This window comes from Vulpes lagopus, chromosome 8 (genome assembly GCF_018345385.1).
Source record: "Vulpes lagopus strain Blue_001 chromosome 8, ASM1834538v1, whole genome shotgun sequence".
Lineage (NCBI taxonomy): Eukaryota > Metazoa > Chordata > Mammalia > Carnivora > Canidae > Vulpes > Vulpes lagopus.
Genome location: NC_054831.1, coordinates 523,902 through 546,478, shown reverse-complemented (window position 1 = coordinate 546,478; position 22,577 = coordinate 523,902). Strand labels below are relative to the sequence as shown.

Below are 22,577 nucleotides of genomic sequence, written 5' to 3'. Positions count from 1 at the left end.
GGGTGGGTGCAGGCACACCCCGAGGACCAAGGTCAGTGGCTGCGGTGGTGACTGTTCGCCAGGGCTTCCCGCAGCTCCACGGGGGAGTTCAGGTCCCCTCGGTGCCACAGCCCCCATGCAGGGGAGCCTGCGGAAGGCTGGTGCCCTTGGCCGCCTGGCTGCCTGCTGCCGCCCAGGAGGGGCCAGCACTGTGCTCATCCTGCCCCCGCCCGTGAGTCACCGCCGGCCAGGCTACCTTGGAGCTGTGGGATGCCTGGCTCAGACAAAAAGGCACACCTGCCCAGCCTCGGGGTGGGCCTCTGGCAAGCCCCACATCGCCCCTCAGAGGGCGGCCCCTCCATCACCCCCAGATCGCTGCCTGTGGTGGTGCCACCCACATCCACCCCACAGACACACCCACATCCACCCCACAGACACACCCACACAGGAAGGGCGTGTTGCTCCTGAGAGCAAGGGTCCCGCTGGGCCCAGTGTTCACTAATACCCTCTTCTTCCCCAGTGAGTGACCCCTGCTTCTCCAGCCCCTGTGGGGGCCGCGGCTACTGCTTGGCCAGCAACGGGTCCCACAGCTGCACCTGCAAAGTGGGCTACACGGGCAAGGATTGCGCCAAAGGTGAGGTGGCAAAGGTGCCAACGTCGGGGCAGGGCCTCCCCTTATCCCTGAGGGCGCACAGAACCCCAGGGGACAGGCCGAAGTGCTGACCACCCCCGAGGGCAGGGCGCCCAGGCAGTCGCCTACCCAAGCTCTGCCTAAGAAGCAGGGAGGGGCATACAGCCCCCCAGGAAGCATAGTTACCTATGTGCACACACTTGAGACACCCCCCCAGGACGGTAAAGGCGGTCACCTGTCCCCACACACCTGAGACCCCCCAGGAGGCTCTGGCCAGAGACCAAGTGAAGAGGTGCTTTGTGGGCAACAGGAGCAGGCTCCCCACCAGCAGTTGCTCCTCTCCGCCCCGGGGCAGCAGGCCCGAGAACCACCAGGTGAGACGTCTGACGTGGGCCAGGCTTCCACGGCTGACAGCTGACCACCCCCTTCCCTTGTTCTCGACTGAAACCCTGAAGAGCTCTTCCCACCAACGGCCCTCAAGGTGGAGCGAGTGGAAGAGAGTGGGGTCTCCATCTCCTGGCGTCCACCTGAAGGCCAGGCCGCCAGGCAGATGCTGGACGGCTACGCGGTCACCTACACTTCCTCGGACGGTGCCTACCGCCGCACAGACTTCGTGGACCGGAGCCGCTCCTCGCACCAGCTGCGGGCCCTGGCGGCCGGCAGAGCCTACAACATCTCCGTGTTCTCGGTCAAACGCAATGCCAACAACAAGAACGACATCAGCAGGCCGGTGCTGCTGCTCACCCGCACACGTGAGTGCCCACCTGGGTGTGCTGCTGCCTCCTGGAGAGGCACCGCGGCTCAGGAGTGAGGTGGGGGGGTGGAGCGAGCTCCCTGGGAGGCACCTGCAAGGGCCGGCCCATGTCGGGGGCTGCTGAAGGGACAGGCAAGGGGCCCAGGGGTCACCTCAACATGCTGAGGGGAAGGCAGCGACTCTGAGGGGTGGGGGGACGGGGTCCTGGTGGTGCTGCTGCACAGGAGGTGGACGCATGGTCCTAGGGAGCCCCTGGGGCCTTCACAGGCTTGTCTGCTCTGGGACCTACAGGGGAGGGCCCGGTCCTCCAGAGGGAGAAGCCAGTGGTGGGCAGAGGCCAGGGACCCTGGGAGACTGTGGCAGGGGTGCTGGAGGCTGGAGGAAGGCGCACGGACGGGGCAGTGGTCCCTGGGGCAGCACTGAGGGCCCGGGAGGGCAGCCAGTTGGGGCTCAGAGTGTGGCCAGCACACGGGGCCCTGCTCCTGCCACACCGGCTGCGAGCACAGGTCAGAGCAGGCAGGCAGGGCCAGCCACGGGGCACCGTGCAGCCGGTCAGCTGACCCACCAGCGGGGACTCAGGCTGCGTAAGGAGGGAGGCACGGAGAGGAGCTCAGTGGGGGAGGAAGGACGGCGCCTAGTGTCGCCTGCTGGCCAGAGCCAGACGCTGACCCGCGGACCCTGAGCGCCCAGTGAGAGGGGAGGTAAGAAGCTCAGGACAGGTGTCTGGTGGGGAAGGACGGACAAGAGGCCCTGAGAATGCCCCTGGGCCAGCAGGACGAGCTGAGTGGGCCCGTGGGGCACACTGCGCTCCGCCTGAGCTTGGCTTTAGGAAGAAGTGGCGTCCCTCCCCCTCCGCCGTCAGAGCGGGGTCTCCCCAGGAGACCAGGGTAGGAGGCGGACCGCCGCCCTACGGCCTGGGCTTCCCTCCCGGCTCCCGTGGTCTACCCAGACCCTTCCCCACGTAGCCCAGGACTGTCCCAGCCTCCGTCCTCCGTAGGCCCCAGCATCGCCCACGTGTTCACTGTCAACGCACCCAAAACAGCCAGGGGAAAGGAGGAGGTCCCAGGGCCCATGTGTGTCCCAAGGGCCCGGCCCCACTGCCTGGCCAAACAGGAACCGCAGGCCTCTGGGGAGCCCATGGCACCCCTCACCCCCGGCAGGAGTCCGTCCCATTGAGTAGTCCCGCTGCGGCTGGAGGCTGCCGCCAGCAAGCCCAGGTGGGCCGGTGCCTCACTAGGGCCCCCCTCTCAGAGACCCCCCAGCACCCTTCCTGAGCCTTGTCTCCTCGTCTCAAGCCCCTGCCCTCCCCTGGAGATGAGGAGGTGCCAGCATCAGCTGAGGGGCCCGTTGCCCCCCAGGACCCCGCCCTGTTGAGGGCCTCGAGGTCACCAATGTGACAGCCAGTGCCATCTCAGTGCGGTGGGCCCTGCACAGGATCCGTCACGCTACTGTCAGCAGCGTCCGCCTGTCCATCCGGCACCCTGAGGCCCAGGAGGACCAGTCCACCGACCTGGACAAGAGTGTGGACAAGTTCACATTCGGGTAGGAGCACAGGGCTGGCCTTCCCTTCACTCGGGGCCCCAGGGCTTCCCCCACCCTGTGCCCCACCCCTGCCGCTCCCGCCCACCTAGCCTGCCTGGGGAAGCAGGGGTGCAGCTGCCGGAGCACCTGCTCCACCCTGACAAGCAGAGCACCCTGCCCCGGGCCCAGGCCCATCCCGCCCCATCACGGGGCTGCAGACAGGTGTTGGAAAGGGCCCTCACAAAGCAGGGGGGTCGCGGCTCCTGCACAGACAAGCAGACCGAGCCACCGGAGAGCCGCACAGGGGCCCCTCTGAAAGGGAGACGCGGGCACCCCTACACCCGCCTTAAATATCTATGTCGTTTAAATCGTACGTCGAAACCTTAAATGAGGCATAAAACATCTTACGCTTGAGTATTACAAATCAAATACAAACAAAACTACAAGGGACATACAACTCACACGACCACCTGTCATTGGTGGGGCTGAGGATGGAAGTCCACGCTGGAACGGCCTCCAGGGGAGGCTCGGCCTCCACGGCCTCCACCCACTCGGGTTGGTGCTGGCAGACGGGGGGACGAGGAGGAGCACCATGGGGGGCCCGGTGCCTGCAGACAAGCAGCTCCAGCTGAGGGGTCACCGGTGCCTCTGACAGCAGACGGGGTGTGGCGGGGGGCGGGGGGACAGGCGGCCACGTCCTGCCCAGAGCAGCACAGGCCGCAGCGTCAGGGAGGCATCTGCCAGGCTGGTACCCCAGGGGCAGGGCCTCCACCCCCCGCACTCGAGCCACCCCACAGCTGCGTGTTTCCAGACCATGTTTTGGGTGCCTGCTGGGCTGGAAGCGAGACTTTGCTTTGTCTTTTAAGGGTTGCTGTGACTTTTCTTTTTTCTTTTTTTTTTAAAGATTTTATTTATTTATTTATTTATTTATTTATTTATTTATTTATTTATTTATTTATTTATGGTAGACATAGAGAGAGAGAGAGAGAGAGGCAGAGACACAGGAGGAAGGAGAAGCAGGCTCCATGCCAGGAGCCCAACGCGGGACTCGATCCCGGGACTCCAGGATCACACCCTGGGCCAAAGGCAGGCGCTCAACCGCTGAGCCACCCAGGGATCCCTTTTTCGTTTTTTTTTTTTTTTTTTTTAAGATTTTATTTATTTGACACAGAGAGAGCCAGAGAGCCCAAGCGGGGGGAGCGGCAGAGGGAGAGACAGAGGCAGAGGGAGAAGCAGGCTGTCCCTGAGCGGGGAGCCCGGCACAGGACTCGATCCCAGGACCCTGGGATCGTGACCTGAGCCCAAGGTGGACGCTCAACCACTGAGCCCCCCAGGCAGGCACCCCTGCTGGGATCTTTCTTGGTCAGCATCCTGTCTACTGCCAAAGAGCAGTGTGACAAAACACCTGAGGGCCTGGGTGGGCACTGGTGACGGAGGCAGGGTCCCCGGGCCCACCCAGCTCGGGGACCTTGAGGGCCCCCCGGACTCCGTAGAGGCCGAGCCCCTGCTGGGGTTGGTGCAGCCCAGGGGAGGGGGGAGCAGGGAGCAGGGGGGAGCTCCCGGGCCCTCCCCGTGGGCTCACACAGGCTACCACCGGGTGTGACAACACGGGAGGTGCCATCTGCAGGGGAGTCCGTGGAGCCGTGGTACCCAGGGTACCCGCTGGGGGCAGGGCACAGGGTCCCTCTGCCCGCTGGAGACTTGGGAGCTCAGCCTGAACCACGCTGCTCGGGCGATGGCAGCGGTGGGGCCCTCTGACCCCTGAGGGTGCTGGGAGCCCTCCCGGGGGCCAGCCAGGGCAGGGGGGCCTGCGGGTGGACCCCCTTCTGCCCTGTGACCTCCAGTGCCCTCCTCTGGCCTCTCCTGCCAGAGGAGCAGCCCCTGCACCAAAGCTGTCCCAGGCCGGTGTGGGCCGTCCTTGCCGCTTGCCCCGTGCTAGACAGGCCAGGGAGGAGCTGAGGAGCCCCAGCCCCGGTCCTTCTGGAGGACAGCGAGGCCCCGTCAGGGCCTCACACCATGTCCCGCCTGCGTGGAAGGAGTCACAGTGGCCTCCATCCCGCAGGGCCCTGCTGCCAGGAAGGAGATACGCCATCCAGGCGATTGCCCTCAGTGGGCTTGGGGGGCACGAGCCTCCCACCCAGAGCCTGGCCTCGGCCCCACTGCACGTGTGGACCCGTGAGTACAGCGGCGTGAGCTTGGGTCCATGGGACCTGTGGGAGCTCTCACCTCCCCCTGCCCCACTCCTACCAAGTGTCTCCCCCTCGGGCAGCAGCGGGGGCAGGCTGCCCAGGAAGCCCCCTGCTTGGGTGTTCACCCAGCACCCAGACGTGACAGCTCAGAAGACAGAGGCCAGGGGGACGCGGGCGACTGCCCACGCTGTCCGCCCTCTGATCCTCATGGTATCTCGTGGGGAGGAGACCTGGCCCTCACCACCCCTCCCAGCCCAACGCACAGGGGCCCAGAGCGCGTGCTGTCCACACACACAACTGCGGACAGCCCCGGGGGGTGGGGGGCAAGGGCAGGCTCAGGTCCTGGCGCTGACCCCCGGTGCTAGGACCCTGGCCATTCCCTCTCTGTCCTGGGGCAGGGTGCACGGGGCCAGGCTTAGGGAATCCAAAGGTGACCCCGCTGACAGACTGCACAGGCAGGGGCCCCTGGGCGCTCCCAGGCAGCATTCTGGGGTGCCTGTGGGCCAGAGGATGTGCTGCTGCCCCCGAGCCGCTGCCACACCCCTCCATGCCATCCTCTAGGACTATAGGGTTGTCCATAATGACCAAACTGGGCTTCACGTGAGACTTCAACACATCTTGAAACCTGCTGGTAGCACAAGACCCCTCTGGCCCCTTTCACCTCCCTCCCCCACTCCGTGCCTATCAGGGCCCCTGCCGCCAGCAAACCTGACGGCTGCCAGAGTCACAGCCACCTCTGCCCACGTGGTCTGGGACACCCCCACTCCAAACACCTTGCTGGAGGCGTACGTCATCAACGTGACCACCAGCCAGAGCACCAAGAGCCGCTACGTCCCCAATGGGAGGCTGACATCCTACACAGTGCGGGACCTGATGCCAGGACGGCGGTACCAGCTGTCGGTGACCGCCGTGCAGAGCGCGGAGGGCGACCAGCTGCACAGCGACCCTGCCCACCTCTACATCATCACCTGTACGTACAGTGCTGCAGGGACTGTGGGGAGGGGACGGCCATGTGGCCAGGCCTGGGGTCTGGCCAGGACTGTCGGGGCCGTGAGGGCGGCCCAGCCCCGGGTGCTCACTGCGGGCCCCCAGCAGGACAGCAGCCTGGGCTGCCCTCCTCGGGGTGTGGTCCCGCACCCGGCACAGGCGACACTGTCCCAGGGACATCAGACAGCCTCAAAGCAGGACTGTGCTAACACAGGAGAATGCGGGGTGTGGAAATCGGTGGGAAGGAAGGACTCAGGGCCAGTTAGTGCTGCCTCAGTGCAGGCTCAGTGCAGCCTCAGAGGCCCAGGATGGCCGGGAGGGGAGGCCTGGGAGAGGCAGGAACCAAACAGCTCAGGAGCACGGAGCCCCGGGCCACCCCGAGGACGTGGTCTGCTCCCCAGTGCGCGGGAGGCCCGCACGACCCAGAGGTGCTGTGGAAGACGGTGCTCCCCCGGCGCGGATGCTGCAGGGAGGGTGACAAAGTGAAAAGAGCGAGCAGGGAGGTGGACAGTGGCTGGGGCAGAACAGAGCCCCCAAGGGCAGACACACGGGCCCTCGCAGGAGGCACAGTTAGGGCCAGGGACGCCGGGGCATGGGGGCCTGGGAGCCTCTCCGAGGCCCTGTCGGGTCCAGGCCGTGCCTGCAGGGGGTGGGCAGGGAGCAGGGCCTGCCGTGGGCCTTGGGGCTGCGCTCACCGCCTGCAGGGCTCGATCCCAGGGACCCAGCGGGCGCAGCCTCGGGCAGCCAGCCGCTCCTCCCACCCCCTGCAGCCGCGAGGGACGGCGCCGACAGACGCTGGCACAGGGAGGGGCTGCATCCCCGGGTGCTCCGGAACAGACCGCCGCCCGCGCGCCTGCCGGAGCTGCGCCTGCTCAGTGACCGCGACGTGCCTGAAACCCAGACCCCGGCCCCCAGGTGCGGCCTGGGCCATCCCCCGGAGCGCGCCGTCCGGGCCCCCGCTCACCCGGTGACCCGTGCTGACTCCCTCGGCAGGTTCTCGGAGCTGGTGGACGGCAGAGGGCGAGTGAGTGCCAAGTTTGGGGGCTCGCCTGGCAAATCGGTCACCGTGAGATCGCGTGAGTGCCCCGGCCAGCCCCAGGGGCCTCGCTGCCCCGTCCTCCGCCCCGTCCCCAGTGCAATGAGGGACGAGGCCCCTCACACCGCCCCCACCAGGGACGCGGCGCAGCTTAAGGCCCTCACACCTGCACGGGCTCACGCGCCTTCCCCACACAGCGGAATGGGGTGAAGCACGGGCTGCTCCGGGGTGCGGGGTCAGAAGGAGGTCCGAGGAGGCCCAGTGCAGCTTAGGGAGCAGGGAGCGGGAGAGCACGGCACCACCTAAGTCCCTGCTGCTGGACGCGAGGTCCTTGGACCAGCACCACCAGCCTCGCGCGGGGGCTTCTAGAAGTGCAGGACCCCACCCAGAGGGAGCCAGGACCACACCTCCTCCTGTCACAGTAAGAGATCCCGGGTTCAGATCCTGCTCGGCCTGGACTAAGGGGACCATCTGTGACAGACCAGCGGGCGGCGTGGTGTAGCAGGAGGGGTAGGCCAGGAATCTGTCTGCGGCACATCTCCCCCAAGACCGTGGCCCAGCAGGCCAGGAGCTACATGCCCACTGGCTGCCCCTGCCCTGAAGGCTCTCGGGACCCGAGGCAGGGCAGCCTGGGCCTCGTCCTCACCTGTAAACCAGGTCCTGTTCTCATGATTCCCTGGAACAGACCTTAATCACCAGCGTAGTGAGATTTTTCAACCAACACCAGCATTCCCAGGCCAGGCAAGTAAAGGGTCGATGATGAGCGGGTGGGGACGTTGCAGCTCCAGAGACGCGCAGAGGAGCAGCAGAGGGGCTCACTGGACACGGGGAGCAGGCAGGTGTCTGGGAAGCTGGGCTGTGACCAGACACCCTCCTAAAGCCACAGGAGTGGACGTAAAAGCCCAGGCACACAGGCAGAGACACCTCGAAGCTGATTTGCATATAGGGTTGGCCAAGTGCAAGGTCTGCCTGAGGGGAGATGCAGGGAGAGGCGGTGACACAGCCCCTGGGAAGCGGGGGTGGGGGGGTGGAGGAGGGAGAGTGGACAGTGGAATTTGGCCATAAGGACAATCTAGCATCAGCCACCCAGAGGGACAGGGCCACTGGCTCAGATAGGACATTCAGCCCAGCCCCTGGTGACCTTCACCAAAGCAGCTCAGGTTCAGCGGAGGGTCAGGGCTGGCCCCTACCTGGAGAAAAGCTGTCCCACTGGAAGCAGCGCTGGGCCCGTGGGACTCGGTGCCCCCGGGGTGGGGACGGCCGGCAGGTGAGTGGGCACCATGGTCTCACCACACCGAGCCCTCGGCATGACAATCCCTATACCCCCAGGGAGAGACGCAGCTCGAGAAGGTGGCCCAAGAACAATCCTGGGCCCGAGGCAGCAGGCTGTGGGGTCAGCACGCTGGGCCGTTCTGATTTCTCCTAGAACCCACGGCTGTGGTGCAGCTTGAGAACACGGAGGAGGCCCCCAAGCAGGTGCCTGAGCAGGTCAGCCTGGCCCTCCAGCTGCCCGAACATGGCAGCGACAAGGACGTGGCAAGTAAGTCAGCAGGAGCGGACTTTCAGAGCTGGGCACCCGGGGGGCGGAGGGAGCCTGAAGGACCAGGAGGTAGGGGAAGGCACCCGTCATGAAGACGTGGGAGGTATAGAGCTGCCCGAGGGACAGCCAGGTGCGCCACCCTGGATAGGCTCGGGTGAGCCACGGGGAACCAGCCTGGGGAGCCCACCCACCCAAACTACCCAGGTCTGCCCCGGAGGGACTGGGCCTCCATTGAGGGGATGACCCCTCCTTCCCTCCACATAGAGCTGGGTCACCCCCTGCCTCTCCACAGAGGAGCACGTCCAGAAGGATGTGGCAGTCACGGAGCGGCTCAGCCCAGCGCCGCTGAGCGTGCTCCAGATGGAGTATCGCCGGGCAGGCCCACCCAGCAAGGCCTTGCTGATGACACAGGGCATGGGCCTGTCTGGTGAGGCCCGGCCCTGCAGGGTGCGGGATGCTCCCGCAGGATGTTCTTACAGGGCATTGCCCCCCGGGCAGCCCCAGCAGGCACGTGTTCCTTACACCGCTCAGGCCCTGGCCCTGCCTTCCCTCCTCATTCTGACCCTCGGGGCTCTGTCCCTCCAGGGACCCAGGGGTTCAGACTGTGCTCACCAGCCAGCCAGACCCCAAGGAAGGCAGGGACTCGCGAAGGGTAAGCCAAGTGCCCAGGATGCCCCCGAGGGCACATCTCACCTGCAGACCTGCCCCAGGCTGCCCAAGGACACCTGCACGAATGCCTATGCCAGAGGGCCTGTTGGCACATGGTGACATGGTGGCCCGACTACGGCCCCAGTTGAGCAGGCTCCCGTCCAGGGGTGAGGCCCGGGGCTGCCGCCAGCCCTGGGGATATAGCCAAGCAGTGATTCTGCTAGTGAAGGTGGGGTTCAGAGTGAGGACACACATGTTGCTGTTGCTCCCTCAGTGAGAAAAGCACCCATTTCCTCAGAGGCTCGTGTTACGTTAGCCCTTTCCAGTATCAGACGTTTCATTTCCTAAGCTCGGGAACTAGTGGATGTGATTACCTGCCCTGGCTCCCTTCTGAAGGAAAGAGTCAAGGTGGCACCAGACTGGCCCCAGATGTCACTGCAGTCTGCAGTGTTTGCTACCCTGAGGTATGCAGGCTGGCCAGGGGAGGGCAGAAGTGATTTTAGGTGATAAAGAGGGAAAAAATCATTAATGGTCCCCTGGGTGCACAAAGTGAATCATGGTTTTTTGTTCCTGTTACATCTGTAACGGGTGCATGACAAGCCCCTTCTATTTATATTTAGTAAGTTAGCTTCTGCTGCGAGGATGGCCTTAGATCTGGAACCCAGCCCGTAACCTATATCTTGCTGTGGTCCCCCCAGTTAGCCTGGAGCACGGATTCTGTGCTCACAGTCCCTTCGCTCTGCTGCAGGGTGGGCGGTGGGGAGGGATCTCAGTGCGTATCCACGTGGGTCTGCGCAGCTGCAGGTGTTTTGTTATAAGCTGACCACCCCGACTTGTGTGCTCACCCCGCGTCTGCAGTGAGGCCGGTCAGTGCTGTTGAGTGGCCGCAGCTCACTCTCCCCACTGAGCATCTGACCTGTGGGTGACTTCACCATGGCTTCGTCCACTCTGCTCACACAGCGCCTGAGCTGTGTCTGGCTGTTATCAGCAAGCGCCACTATGCTGTTCTTACACGCGTCTTCTGGCACATGTGCGAGAGTACAAACGCTGGGGCTTGGGATGTGTGGAAGCCCGAATCACAAGAGAACACTAAGTTGTTTTCTAAGTGAGGACATCAGTTTACACTCCTTCCATCTGCGATCAAGACACGTGGTGAACCCAGTCTCTCCAGAACCTACCTTGCTGGGGTTCCAGGTCGTGCCAGCAGCATGGGTGTGAAGTGCACCCCTTGGGATCTGGACTTCCATCTCTTGAATGCTGATACGGTCAAGCACTTTTCACTCATTCATTCAAAGTGGACTCTGGGTCCACTGCTCTGTTGCAATGTTTGGACTCCGTGGAGCCAACACTAGGGATTTCAGCGGCCCTATCTTTGGTAAGGCTCGCTGTCCCGCAGTGCCCACCTGCTCTTGGTCCTGTACATTTCTAAAAAAGTTTATAATCAGCTTATCCCATCAGAGTTCTTGTTGGTACTTTACCTGGCCAAATTTCTGAGGCCCCATCTGCCTGAAAATACTCTTAGTAGCACTCACACTTGAAGGGTAAATTGAGTGGCTCAAAGGTCCTCTACCTTCAGCTCTTCAAACATTAGTCCCCTGTCCTCTTCTGAGCAGTACTGCTGACAGTGGGTGTCAGTCTTGTTCTTGTCTCCTTGTAGTGTGTCTGCTCATTTTCCCTGGAAGCTGTTAGACTCTTCTTTTTCATGGAAAGTAGGATCCCCAGAGAGCCCTAGATACCCACAGAGCACAATTAACACTCTTGATTGGCGTTTCCTTGTCAAGCATCTCTCCGGGTTAGGTCTACACATTTGAGCTCCAAGGGGAAGCTCATGGAGAAGAGGAGGGTCCCTAAGATTGTAACCTGCCACCATGGGGATCTGGAGTGGACGCTGAGGCTAGTCTAACCTTCCTGTTTTCTTCAAATTCTCACACCAGCAGGGCTTTGGAACTCTCCTGGTTTTATCCCCTGGACACCAGAGAGAAGCAGGCGGTAGCAGGCAAGGGCAGAACTTAAACTTCTTTACTCTGCAACTTATTGTCAAATAGGAGCACCCACTGCCACCACCCCAGACTGCAGCCATATTTCTGTTCCCCATCCTGTTCACAACAGCCATTTCTTTATCTTTCTTTAATGTGTATGTGTGTCACGGTAAGCTCAGGATTCAGTAGGCAGTGCCCTGGTAAAAACCCCACTGCTGCACAAACTGCAGGCATAAGGCTTCAGGTGCCCAAGAATGGAATGAATTATCAGTCAGGCTCTGCAACCTGCTGTCCCAGGTACAAAGGGTGAGGACTGCTGGCATGGGTTCACAGGTCCTAAATACCCCTGCACACTGCCATGTTCTGTAAGGTTGTCCTAAAATATCTCTGGACAATTGTTTATAGTGTGTAGATCTCATGTCCTATTTGACACCCCATTTTCAAAACTTACTACAAAGCAGCAGTAATCAGGTCAGTGAAATACTGGCACAAGGACAGACTTATGATCAATGAAATAGAATTGAGAGTCAAGAAATAAACCCACACGTCTCTGGTCAACTGATTTCAACAAGGGGGCCAAGACCATTCAATGGAGAAAGAACAGTCTTTAACAAATGGTGCTGGGAACACTGGATAACCACATGCAAAAGGATGAAGTCAGACCCCTGCCTCACACCATATACAAAATTAACTCAAAATAGATCAAATACCTAAATCTAAGAACTAAAACTATAAAACTCTTAGAAAAAAAATAGGAGTAAGTCTTCATGACCTTGGATTGGCAAAAGATTTTAGATATAACACCAAAACCATGAGCAACAAATGAGAAAAAAAAAGACAGAATAGACTTCCTCAAAATGTGCTCTTTGTGCTTCAAAGGATGCCACTAAAATAAATAAATAAATAAATAAATAAATAAATAAATAAATAAATAAATAAAACAAAGGATGCCATTAAGGAGTGAGAAGGCAACCCACAGAATGAGAAAAAATATTTGCAAATCATATACCTGAAAGGCATTTGTATCTAAAATATATAAGGAACTCATATAACTGAATAAAAGAAAGAGAACCCAATTAAGAAATAGGCAAAGAAAAAAAAAAGAAACAGGCAAAAAATCTGAATACTTATTTCTCGAAGGATGCTACACAAATGGCCAACAAGTCCATGAAAAGGGTGTTTGACATCATCAGTCTTCAGGGAAATGCTAATGAAAACCATAATGAGATGCCACTTCACAGCCACGAGGATGGCTGGAATGAAAAGATGCAACGAGCATCCTTGCACGGTGAGGACGTGGAGAAGCTGGAACCTCAAACACTGCTGGTGGGAATGCAGAGTGGTACAGGTGCTTTGGGGTTAAAAACAGCTGGTAGCTCCTCAAAGAATGAAACACAGAGTTATCCTATAACCCAGAAAATCCCACTCCTCGGCATGTACCCAAGAGAAATGAAAACAGATGCCCACAGAGGGCCTTGTACATGAATGTTCGTAATAACAGTATATGCCGTTGCCAAAAGATGGAAACAACCAAAGTATCCACAAACTGTTGAATGGATAAAAATGTGGTCTAGCGTGCCTGGGTGGCTCAGTCAGTGAAACATCTGCCTTTGGCTCAGGTCATAATCCTGGAGTCCTGGGATGGAGCCCCACTTCAGCCTCTGTGCTCAGTGGCGAGTCTGTTTTCCCTTTGCCCCTCACCCTGCTTGTGCTCGCTCGCTCTCGCGCTCTCTCTCGCTCTCTCTCTCTCTCTTGCTTTCAAATAAATAAAACCTTTTTTTAAATGTGGTCTATCCACACAATGGAACATAATCCAATCATATGATGTACTGACACATGCTACAACACGAGATAATCCTTGAAAACATCATACTAAGTAAAAGAAGCTAGCACAAAGGACTACATTCATATGAAAGTCCAGAAAGTCTACAGTGACAGAAAGTAAGTCAGTGGTTGCTTGGCACTGGGGGTGGGAGTGGAGGTATGGGGGGAGGGGTGACAGCTAAAGGGCATGGAGTTTCCAAAATGATAACGTTCTAAAATTGACTACTGTGATGGATACACATATCTTTGAATATGCTAAAAACTTAAAATTGGTGAATTAATGGTATATAAGTCATATCTCAATAAAGCGGTTTTTATTTTATTTTTTTTAAATTTATTTATTTATTTATTTATGATAGTCACACAGAGAGAGAGAGAGAGAGAGAGAGAGGCAGAGACGCAGGCTCCATGCACCGGGAGCCTGAAGTGGGATTCGATCTCGGGTCTCCAGGATCGCGCCCTGGGCCAAAGGCAGGCGCCAAACCGCTGCGCCACCCAGGGATCCCCAATAAAGCGGTTTTTAAAATGGAATGTGCAGAATAGTGTTTAGGGTACCTCTTTTGTGTAGTAACATGGGGAAGGGAAATATGAACATACCTATTTTCTTATATTTAAAAAGAAATAAAACTAATAAAAAGGTTAACTGAGAAAGGAAAGAATGAGAACAAGGAAGTAAAAGGATGGAGGTGGATGCTAGACTTCTCTGAGTGTATCTCCACAGTTTTGATTTTAGAATAAAGAAAAAACATTTTTTCATGACCTACATAAAAAGCAAAACCCAAAACCTGAAAACAAACTGAAATAAATTTATCATGTTGATGGTGTAACTACATAGGAAAAAGGTATTTCAAGTCATTTTTTAAAATTGCCTTCCAACTATTCATTCCTAGAGGGATATATTCTGAAAAGAAGAATTATTACAGGAAGAATTGCAAGAAATTTAAAGCTGCACTCAAAGCTCTTAATGTCAGTAGTAATACTATTATTTTTTTTAGAACTGTTATATGTACATTGTAGGATAACGAAAATAATTATATCAATGGCACCAAGGTTCTCAGTGTAAAGAGATACAATATAAAATCCAGGAAGGGGCGCCTCGGTGGCTCAGTCAGTTGAGCAATTGACTTTGGCTCAGGTCATGATCCTCAGGATCCTGGGTCTGCTTCTTTCTCTGTCCCCCTCTACCCACCCCCTGTGCTCATTCTCTCTCCCTCAAATAAATGAAATCTTTTAAAAATTAAAATTTTTCTAAAAATCAAGGAATTAAAACCCACCCCTGTGTTTCCCTTAACTATTGATATAGACTCACAATTTGTTTATTTTTATTTTTTAATCCAAGTTCCTGGTGTGTCTACTGAAAAGGCCTCAAGCACTGACCCCAGGAGCAGTGAGCACCCTGGCCACCCAGATTGTGGGTTCTAAATGCCCAATAAAACGAACCAGGGGTCTTTGACAAGTGGCTGATTCCAAGACTGAAGCAGAATATGGACAAAATGTGCCCAGGATGTACGTGTAAAACAAGCAAGCTTTCAAAAACAACTGAGATTGTGTCTAAAGGGCGCAGGGGGCAACCTGAAAGGCTGTCGCAGGCTGAAGGTGGATAACTGGAGCATGGGAAAGACTAATGACAGGAGCAGACTGACACACACACACACACCATCCACCAAATACGTAAGAATCTATGCGTTTATGATGAAGCTGAAAGAACAACGTGCTGGTCCCTTTAGAGCTGGCCCGGGACCAACGCTTCCTTTGCAAGTGTACAGAGGACAGGAAGGAAACACTTGTCTGGCCTTGCCTGGGTGGACTGCAATTCAAGGTGACCAGGGGGTGGGCAAGGGGGGAAAACAGGTCTTCACTGAGGACCTTCTGGCTGGAGGCAGAGGAGTGACAGGCCAGGTGAGGTGCGGCCCTTGTGAGACGATGGATCTGGGGCCCAGACTCAAGATCACCTGGCCGCTCACGCCAGGAGCAGGGCCTATCAGAAATTTCTCCTGGATTAATGAGGTTGCCAACACCAAAACCGCTGAGCAGCCCTCACGTCACTGGAGACCTCACATGCCTCCCGGAGTGGCTGGAGGGTGAAGCAGTCCTACAAACACTGCTTGAGCCGGAATCCTATGAAGCCCCTCTGTATCCACAGAAAATGCTGGTACAATGCCAGTACAGAAATGTGGGGATGGGGGATGAGTTAATGCCACAACAAAGTAATAAATAAAATGCAGGCAGGGATTCTACAGGACAAATGACCTGGTTTATTTAATAAATGCAGAAGGGGAAAAAAATAAATGCAGAGGGGAGGAGAATAAAATTTATAGATTAAAAGAGAGACGTATCAAACCAAGGCACTGTGTCCTTATGAATCCCGATTAGATCAGACCAACTGGAAATGATGTTTTTAAGATGACCAGGGAAACCTGGACAAGGATTGCAATTTCTTATGGCACCAAGGAGCTACCGCTGACTTTGAAATAACAGCATTGTGCTTGTGTAAAAGGTTATAGTCTGTACGTATCAGACACCAGCTGTATTTACAGGTCAAATGATTTCTGTGACCTGCTTTGAAATTCTGGAACGAGAGAGAACAGGGCGCAGAGAAATGGGAATGGATTAAATGAGATTGGCAAAATGTCAATACTCAGTGAGGAAGAGTGACAGGACATGGAACCCTCATACTCTACACTTTGTAGGTCTGAAATTTTTCACGATATGCATTTTTTTAAAAGCCGACAACTCACCTTTAGCACATCAGGAAAGACAAGGCAAGTCCCGGGGTATAGTCAGGGGAGAGTGGGGGGAGAATGGAGCGGATAGAGAACCGGCCAACAGAGGGAACCCCCAAAGGCCCAGGAAGGGGACAGAGGGGCATAGGTCTGAGAGCACCCATCCGTGAGGAGGTTTCGAGAAGGAGGTGTGGGATGACGTGGAGGGGATGGGCCTTCTGGTCCTGGAAATGGTGGGTGTGTACAAATCTCTGTGTTTCTCAATTTTTTAAGTTAAATATGAAAACGACAGATAGCTTGACAAAGCTAAGGGGAAAACAGGCCAGAGTGAGCCCCAAGGGAGAAGGCCAGGCTTGCCTCTCGTGGCCAGCAGCGCGGTGAGGATGCAGGCTCAGACCCCAGCACAGAGTCCTGCACAGGGCTGCCTGGGGCTGGGGACGTGGGACAGGCCCTGGGGATGAGGAGGGGGCTCCCAGCAGGCTGTCAGCAAGAGGCCTTGGCCCCAAGTGCAAGAACCCCACGCAGGTGGCAGCAGCAGGGGCCGCTGGGGCTGGGAGCCTCTCTGGATGACGACGGGAGCCCACCACAACCAAAGCTGAGGGCTGTCTCTTCTGCACGTGGTGGCTCAGGACGGAGGGTCCCCACAGAGTCACTCCTCCTCCCTGGAGGTAATGGGGTCAGGACCAAGCCTACGGAGGCCAGCCTGCCTGCCTCTGCTCCCTCGGACCACCTGAGACAGGACCACCCCTAGGGCCCAGCGGTGTGGGGACGGCAGGAGGCAGCCACATGGCAACGCTGACAGGCCTTCTTCTGGGGTCTCAGCAACTAATGGCTCGTGGCCTGTTCACAGACACCCCTGGGAACTGCTCAGAAAACCCCTGTCAGAACGGAGGCACCTGCGTGCCAGGTGTGGACACCCACAGCTGTGACTGCAGCCCAGGGTTCAAAGGCAGACGCTGTGAGCTCGGTAAGTCAGGGGCTGCTCCCTCCCGTGGGGACCACCGGGGCCTCAAGGCACCTGTCACAGCAGACTGTGATGGGCGCACTGGGCCCAGGGCAGGTTTGCCCAAGGACCTCAAACCTTGAGGTGCCAGGACAGGAGCCCAGCCTCGGTGCCCCAGACTTCCAAGCGCCTGGGGAGGGATACTGAGGGCAGTGACCACCCAATACCAGGGTGAAAAGTGCCGCCCAGAAAACCGGGGGGCCTGGGGGCAGCCAGAAAGCAAGGGACGTGGAGCGCCCCACAGCCAGAGGTGGGTGCAGGGGCCAGACACAGTGGTAGGAGGGGAAGAGCGCAGGCCTCCCTCCCTGGGAGGGGACCGCGGCTGGGGCGCGGGCGGACAGACGCCCCTGCGGCAGCTGCACCAACCCCAGGCCGGTGAGGCCACAGCCAGCCCCAGGGGAGAGCCACCCAGGGGGCTCCCGCAGGTGCAGGATGAGCCCCGCTCAGCGTGGCGCCCCGTGACCCCTCTGCCTTTGTCCCGGCAGCCTGTACGAAGGTGCCCCGGCCCTGCACCCGGCTCTTCTCAGAGACCAAGGCCATGCCGGTCTGGGAAGGAGGCGCCTGTCACCACATGTAAGTTCCTTCCCGCTTTCTGCACGTGTGGGAAGTTCCTGACGTCAGAAGCACTTCACAGAGTCCAGCTCACCCCCCATACACACGGCCCGCGGAGCACTAGGGGTCAGGGTCACGCGGGGCTTGCACCCATTCCCTCCATGTGACACAGTAAGTTGTTGGAGCGCCAGCCCCCCGGCTCCTGAGCCCCGGGGCCTTCCCTTCCCGCACCCTCAAGGGGCATCGGTCCCTCTTCACTGGATGGCAGGGCCACACGGACATCGATGCCGGGAAAGGACATTCCTCTCCTCTCTGCCTCCGAGCCCCTGGGAAGACCTGCAACAGCACAGGAGAATTTGAGTCTCCATCCTGCCACTAAGTCATGACACTCATGCCTCAGTTTCCCTACCTATAAAATGGGCTGTAGAGGGAGAGTTTGCCTGGCTCACCTCGCAGGACCTTTCCTGCTTACGCTGTGACTCTGGGGTTCATACGTATCATCTGTTCAGCCAACAAATACTTACCAGCACCTACTGTGTGCCAGGCACAGTTCTAGACCCTCAGCATGTGCCAGTGAACAGAACTGGTCCAAGTCCTGCCCTTGAGATCCTCACATCCTGGGCGAGGGAGGCAGGACACTAGAAGAAGGAGTATATTACGTAGTGTTCTAGGAGGTGGTCAGGGCTAGGGAAAAGGAAGAGATGAGCAGGGGCCCGGGAGAGCCAGGGCTGGGGGGACGGTAGGGGGTGAGGGACAGCCGAGGGAAGAACTTTCCAGAAAGTCAAAATATCAGTTGCCAAGGCCGTGTAATTCAGGAGCACGTCTGCCTGTCTGAGGAGCAGCGAGGAGGCCCCGGGGGACTGGAGGGCAGCCAGGGGGAGCAGTGTTTGTGCAGGGCAGAGGGTCCCCGCAGGGCTTTGGGGGCCCCTGGAAGGACTCCGGCATGTGCTGTCTTGCAATGGGGAGCTCCTGAGGATGCTGAGCAGGGGGGGTGAGACGTTCCGTTACATGCCTGAAGGTCGCTGTGGAGGGGCGCGGGAAGGCCAGGTAGGACGCTTGATCTGAACCTGGACACGAAGCCAGGCTGAATGCGCAGCAGCAGAGAGCGGAGCACGGCTCCGAGGGCACAGCCCATCTGAACTTGGGTTCTGGGGGGATGGCAGCCCCAGCCGCAGGGTCCCCCATGCTCCAGCTGTGCCAGTGACCCCAGTGCCTGCCGGGGGCCTGCTAGGACCACGTACCTGACGACAGGAGACCTGGGCCTGTCAACAGCTTTCCGTACTTTCCCCTTAATCCAGATGCGTCTAAAAGTCAGCTGGTACGCGGCACGTGGCGGGGTGTTGTTTTACACCCCGTGTGACATCTCTGGTTTATTGGCCGCACACACCATTCACATGTTCCCATAACGACGGGCGCGGTTGGGTTTGAGTCGGTGCTGCTGTGTGCTTCCTACATGTCCAGTCCCGTCATGCTTCCTTTCTCTCTCCTCCCACCTACTTTAGGTTAATTCTTTCTTAGGCTTCCAGTTGGCGCCACGGTTGGTTCACTGCTCATACTTGTCTGGTTTAACTCTTTAGTGGCTGCTGGGGGGTTGACAATACGCCTTTGCAGCCTCCCATAGTCTCCCTTCACGCTGGTCTGCAAGCTCAGCGTACGAGGGCTCCTGCAGCAGCAAGCTGCCCTTGCCCTTGCGCTCTCAGAGCTCACAGCCAGACGCTCCACTTGCTCAGTCTGTGAGCTACACAATACGGTATGTTTGCTCTCAAAAGACAATTACCTTTTTAAAAACTGTTTTTTTGTTTTGTTTTGTTTTTAGCTTACACAAAGGCAATTTATTAACAGAAAATAGTTTGAAGAATCCTGTTCACAGACGGTGACCACGGCAACCCCCCTTCCTGCGGGTGCTATTGGAGGGGATGGGGGTGACATCCTCAATCCGCCCAATTTTCATTCCTGAGCGGGCAAGGGCTCTGAGGGCTGACTGGGCCCCAGGTCCAGGGGTCTTGGTTCTATTTCCTCCTGTGGCTCGGAGTTTGATGTGGAGAGCAGTGATGCCCAGCTCCTTGCACCTCTGGGCTACATCCTGGGCAGCCGACATGGCAGCGTAGGGAGAGGACTCATCTCGGTCAGCCTTCACCTTCATCCCACCAGTTACGTGACAGATGGTTTCCTTGCCAGAAAGATCAGTGACATGGACAAAAGTGCCGTTGCATGCATGCAAATGTGTGGCAGACACCAAACACATTTTCTCCTTCAGCAACTTGAGGTCCAAGGCTGATGACCTGTTCTTCCTTCTTTTCCTTCCCCTTACGAGGTGCCATTTCTGCGCGTCTTCTTCCTTAAAAACTGTTGAGAGTAAAAAGTCTTTTGTTCTTCCTTCCCGTTTACCATTCCCAGCACCTGGCATTCCTTTGGACAGACCATCAGGTACCATTTGCCTTGGCCTCAAGAACGCACGGTGACATTTCACACACTCGACCGGCGATGAATCCTCTCTGCTCTTGTCTGTCTGAAAAGGGTTCTGCTTCACCTTCATTTTTGGAGGAAATATTCGCCAAATATAGAACTGCTGGCTGACGTTGGTGTTTTTCTCTCGGCGCTCAAGAGCAGCCATTCCCCGTCTCCTGACTTGCGTGGCTGTGCCCATTCTGACCCCTGAGTGCGAGCGCCTGGCCCCGTGGCTGCTCCGATGTCTCTTCTTTACCACTGTTGTTGGGGAACTGTCATGCTTTGACGGGGTTGTGAGTGTTTTTGCTCTTCACAAGAGTTTGTGAAGCTTCTATCTCTGGGGTCTTGGCTTTCATCAGATCTGGAAACTGGGCCATTAGTTCTTCAGGTCCCTCTGCTTCTCTCCTGCAGCCGTGCCCACGCAGGTGTCAGACTGGCGCGACCTACAGGTCCTGGGGTGCCTCTCCTCTCTCCCAGACTTCCTTTTCCTTTTTGTGCCTTGATTCCACAGCCTGAGTCCTGTGGTCTGTCTTCTGCACGGTCTAACCCACCACTGATCCCACGGAGTCCCGCCTTGGATCCTCCGTTTCTCTTCTCATCGTCTCTATCTTCCTTCAGACCACCGAACGCGCGGGAGCAAACCTGTAACACGTATTTTGAGGTCCTGGTCTCCTGTGCCCGCCTCTGCTCTCACCTCTAGGTGTCTTTCTATTCAATTACTGTTGCTGTTTCTGGGTCATGTTTTCTTGATGCTTTCTCGTCATTTTGGTTGGATGCTGGACATTGTAAACTTTACGGTCCCGACTGCTAAGTTTTATCTGTATCTATTTCCCAGAATGTTTAGTTTCATCCCACAAGGAGGCTCTTTTTAGTTTGATCGTTTGGAAGCCTGTTTTAGGGTGGTTTCACCTTAATTCTGGGTTAATTTTGCCCCACTACTAAGCTGTGGCCTGTCTGGAGCTTCTAGTCTCAGTTGCTCAGCTTCTCAGCAGTTCTTGTGCAGCCTCATGGGGTTGAGGTGCACAGCTCATAATCCCTTAATCATCCCGGGGAGCCCCGTCCAGGCCTCAGTAGCTCCTCCCCTGCCCAGTGCTCTGCCCCACAGACTCCAGCTGCCTCTGCCTCTTCAACTCAGTGTGACCCCAGCTTGGTGTCCATCCCACCCCCTCCCCCTACCACCACCCTGTAATGTACTCCAAAAAGGGCCTCTGAGCCAAATTCTAGGGCAATCACAGGGCTCACTTCATTTGTTTCTCCTCCCTCAAGAATCAGTCTTGCACGGCTTTCCAACATCTGAAAAGAACTGTTTCTCATATTTTGTCCAATTCTCTGGTTGTTCATATTGGGGGATTAATTCCTGACCCTGTTACTCCCTGATGGCCAACAGTGGAAGTCTTACCAAAGGCCTTAAATCTCAAGGGCTCTCCCAGACTGAGTTGGAGCTTTGCCCATCAAACTCCCTGGATCTCTCTTTTCAACAGCTCTGACGCTTGAGAGCTTTAACAAGAATAAAAACATGTTCCTATTCGTTACCATCTACAAATTCATGAGGCAAGTAGTATGAATAATACCCATTCCACATAAAACTGAAGTCCCAGTTCCAGAGACGTGCTCGGAGTAGACTCATCAGTTAATAAATGGGAGGCAGGGCTAGAAGCCTACACTGCCAACATCGAACACCTGCACCTCCAAAGCTCTCAGCCCTCCCAAGAGCTACCCTGAGCTTGAACCATCTCAAGGCTTCAGCACTGAGCAGACTGCCCCAAGCAGAACACGTCCTTGAAATTTCTTATTTTATCTCTTAATATTACAATATTTTGCCCACACTCCACAAAATGTACACTTAACGTGGATGTATCTTAAGTAAATGATACCTCAGTCAAGTTAACTTTTTTTTAAGATTAGAGGACTTTAATGTTGGACCTTTTAATACATCCCCATGAAGTCAAGTTTTATTAAGAAAATAATGGCCTTTCCAACACCTGCACCGGGACCTGTGGGTGCGCGCAGCTGAGCCGAAGCAGCTGGGCAACATTCTGCTCTAGTTTCTGGCTTTACAGAACTTTCTTGTGACACAGGTATAAAAGAGTCTACAAAGTGCACCAGGACATCTGCTTCAAAGAGAGCTGTGAAAGCACAAGCGTCAAGAAGACCCCAAACAGGTACCATCCCAGGGAGGAGGCCCACACGGTGGCCTGCTTATAGTTCACAGAGTAATGGGGCAAGGGTGGCCCTGGGGACTGAGCGCTGTGGGGTGCCACAGTCCTGCGGGCTGAGCCAGGCTGTCTTGTCTGTGTGTCCACACATGTAGTCCTGCATAGCCGTGTTCTGCTTAGAAACTGTGCACATACATGTACACCTGAACACATACAGATTGGTAGAGCTGGGCATGGTGGGAGCTGTGGGGTCACACAGTGGGGGTTGGAAAGTCACATGGTGGCTGCTGGGAGGGTCATATAGGGGGAGGCAGGGGGAGATCACATAATGGGTGCTGGGGGGGTCACATAGCGGGGGGGGAGGTCACACAGTGGGTGCTGGGGGGCTCTCCTGGTGGGTGCTGGGGGGGGTCACATCGGGAGAGCGGGAGATCACACAGTGGGTGCTGGGGGTGTCACACAGTAGGTCTTGGAGGCTGGGTCACATGGTAGGTGGTGGGGGGGTCACATGGTGGGTGCTGCGGAGGTCACACAGTGGGTGCTGGTAAGTCACATGGTGGGTGTGGGGGTCACACAGTGCTGCTGGGGAAATCACATAGTGGGTGCT

The 22,577-nt window shown here is 56.9% G+C and overlaps 2 protein-coding genes and 1 pseudogene across 13 annotated transcripts in view; 1 reads left to right on the top strand and 2 right to left on the bottom strand.

The window, feature by feature from the left end:
* The window catches only part of MTERF4 (mitochondrial transcription termination factor 4), a 79,663-nt gene that overhangs the window by 46,877 nt on the left and 10,209 nt on the right, over window positions 1-22,577 (bottom strand). Inside the window, exon 4 of one of the 2 annotated variants that reach the window (XM_041765510.1) lies at window positions 15,324-17,702. The exons of the other annotated variant lie outside the window; for it this stretch is intronic. Coding sequence (XP_041621444.1) covers window positions 17,487-17,702 — 216 coding nt within the window. The 3' untranslated portion in view covers window positions 15,324-17,486. Of the gene's footprint in view, window positions 1-15,323; window positions 17,703-22,577 lie in introns of those variants that run through there. 2 annotated transcript variants of the gene reach the window in all.
* The window catches only part of SNED1 (sushi, nidogen and EGF like domains 1), an 80,578-nt gene that overhangs the window by 55,564 nt on the left and 2,437 nt on the right, over window positions 1-22,577 (top strand). For 3 of the 11 annotated variants that reach the window (XM_041765503.1, XM_041765497.1, XM_041765495.1), the window contains 11 exons: window positions 500-613; window positions 1,066-1,362; window positions 2,723-2,906; window positions 4,948-5,060; window positions 5,763-6,044; window positions 6,832-6,976; window positions 7,055-7,137; window positions 8,524-8,637; window positions 16,662-16,778; window positions 17,300-17,387; window positions 21,893-21,976. In XM_041765503.1, the coding sequence (XP_041621437.1) occupies window positions 500-613; window positions 1,066-1,362; window positions 2,723-2,906; window positions 4,948-5,060; window positions 5,763-6,044; window positions 6,832-6,976; window positions 7,055-7,137; window positions 8,524-8,637; window positions 16,662-16,778; window positions 17,300-17,387; window positions 21,893-21,976 (1,621 nt within the window). The other 8 variants (XM_041765500.1, XM_041765501.1, XM_041765502.1 and 5 more) reach the window with 8 other exon arrangements.
* Window positions 19,186-19,716, bottom strand: LOC121496815 (annotated as a pseudogene).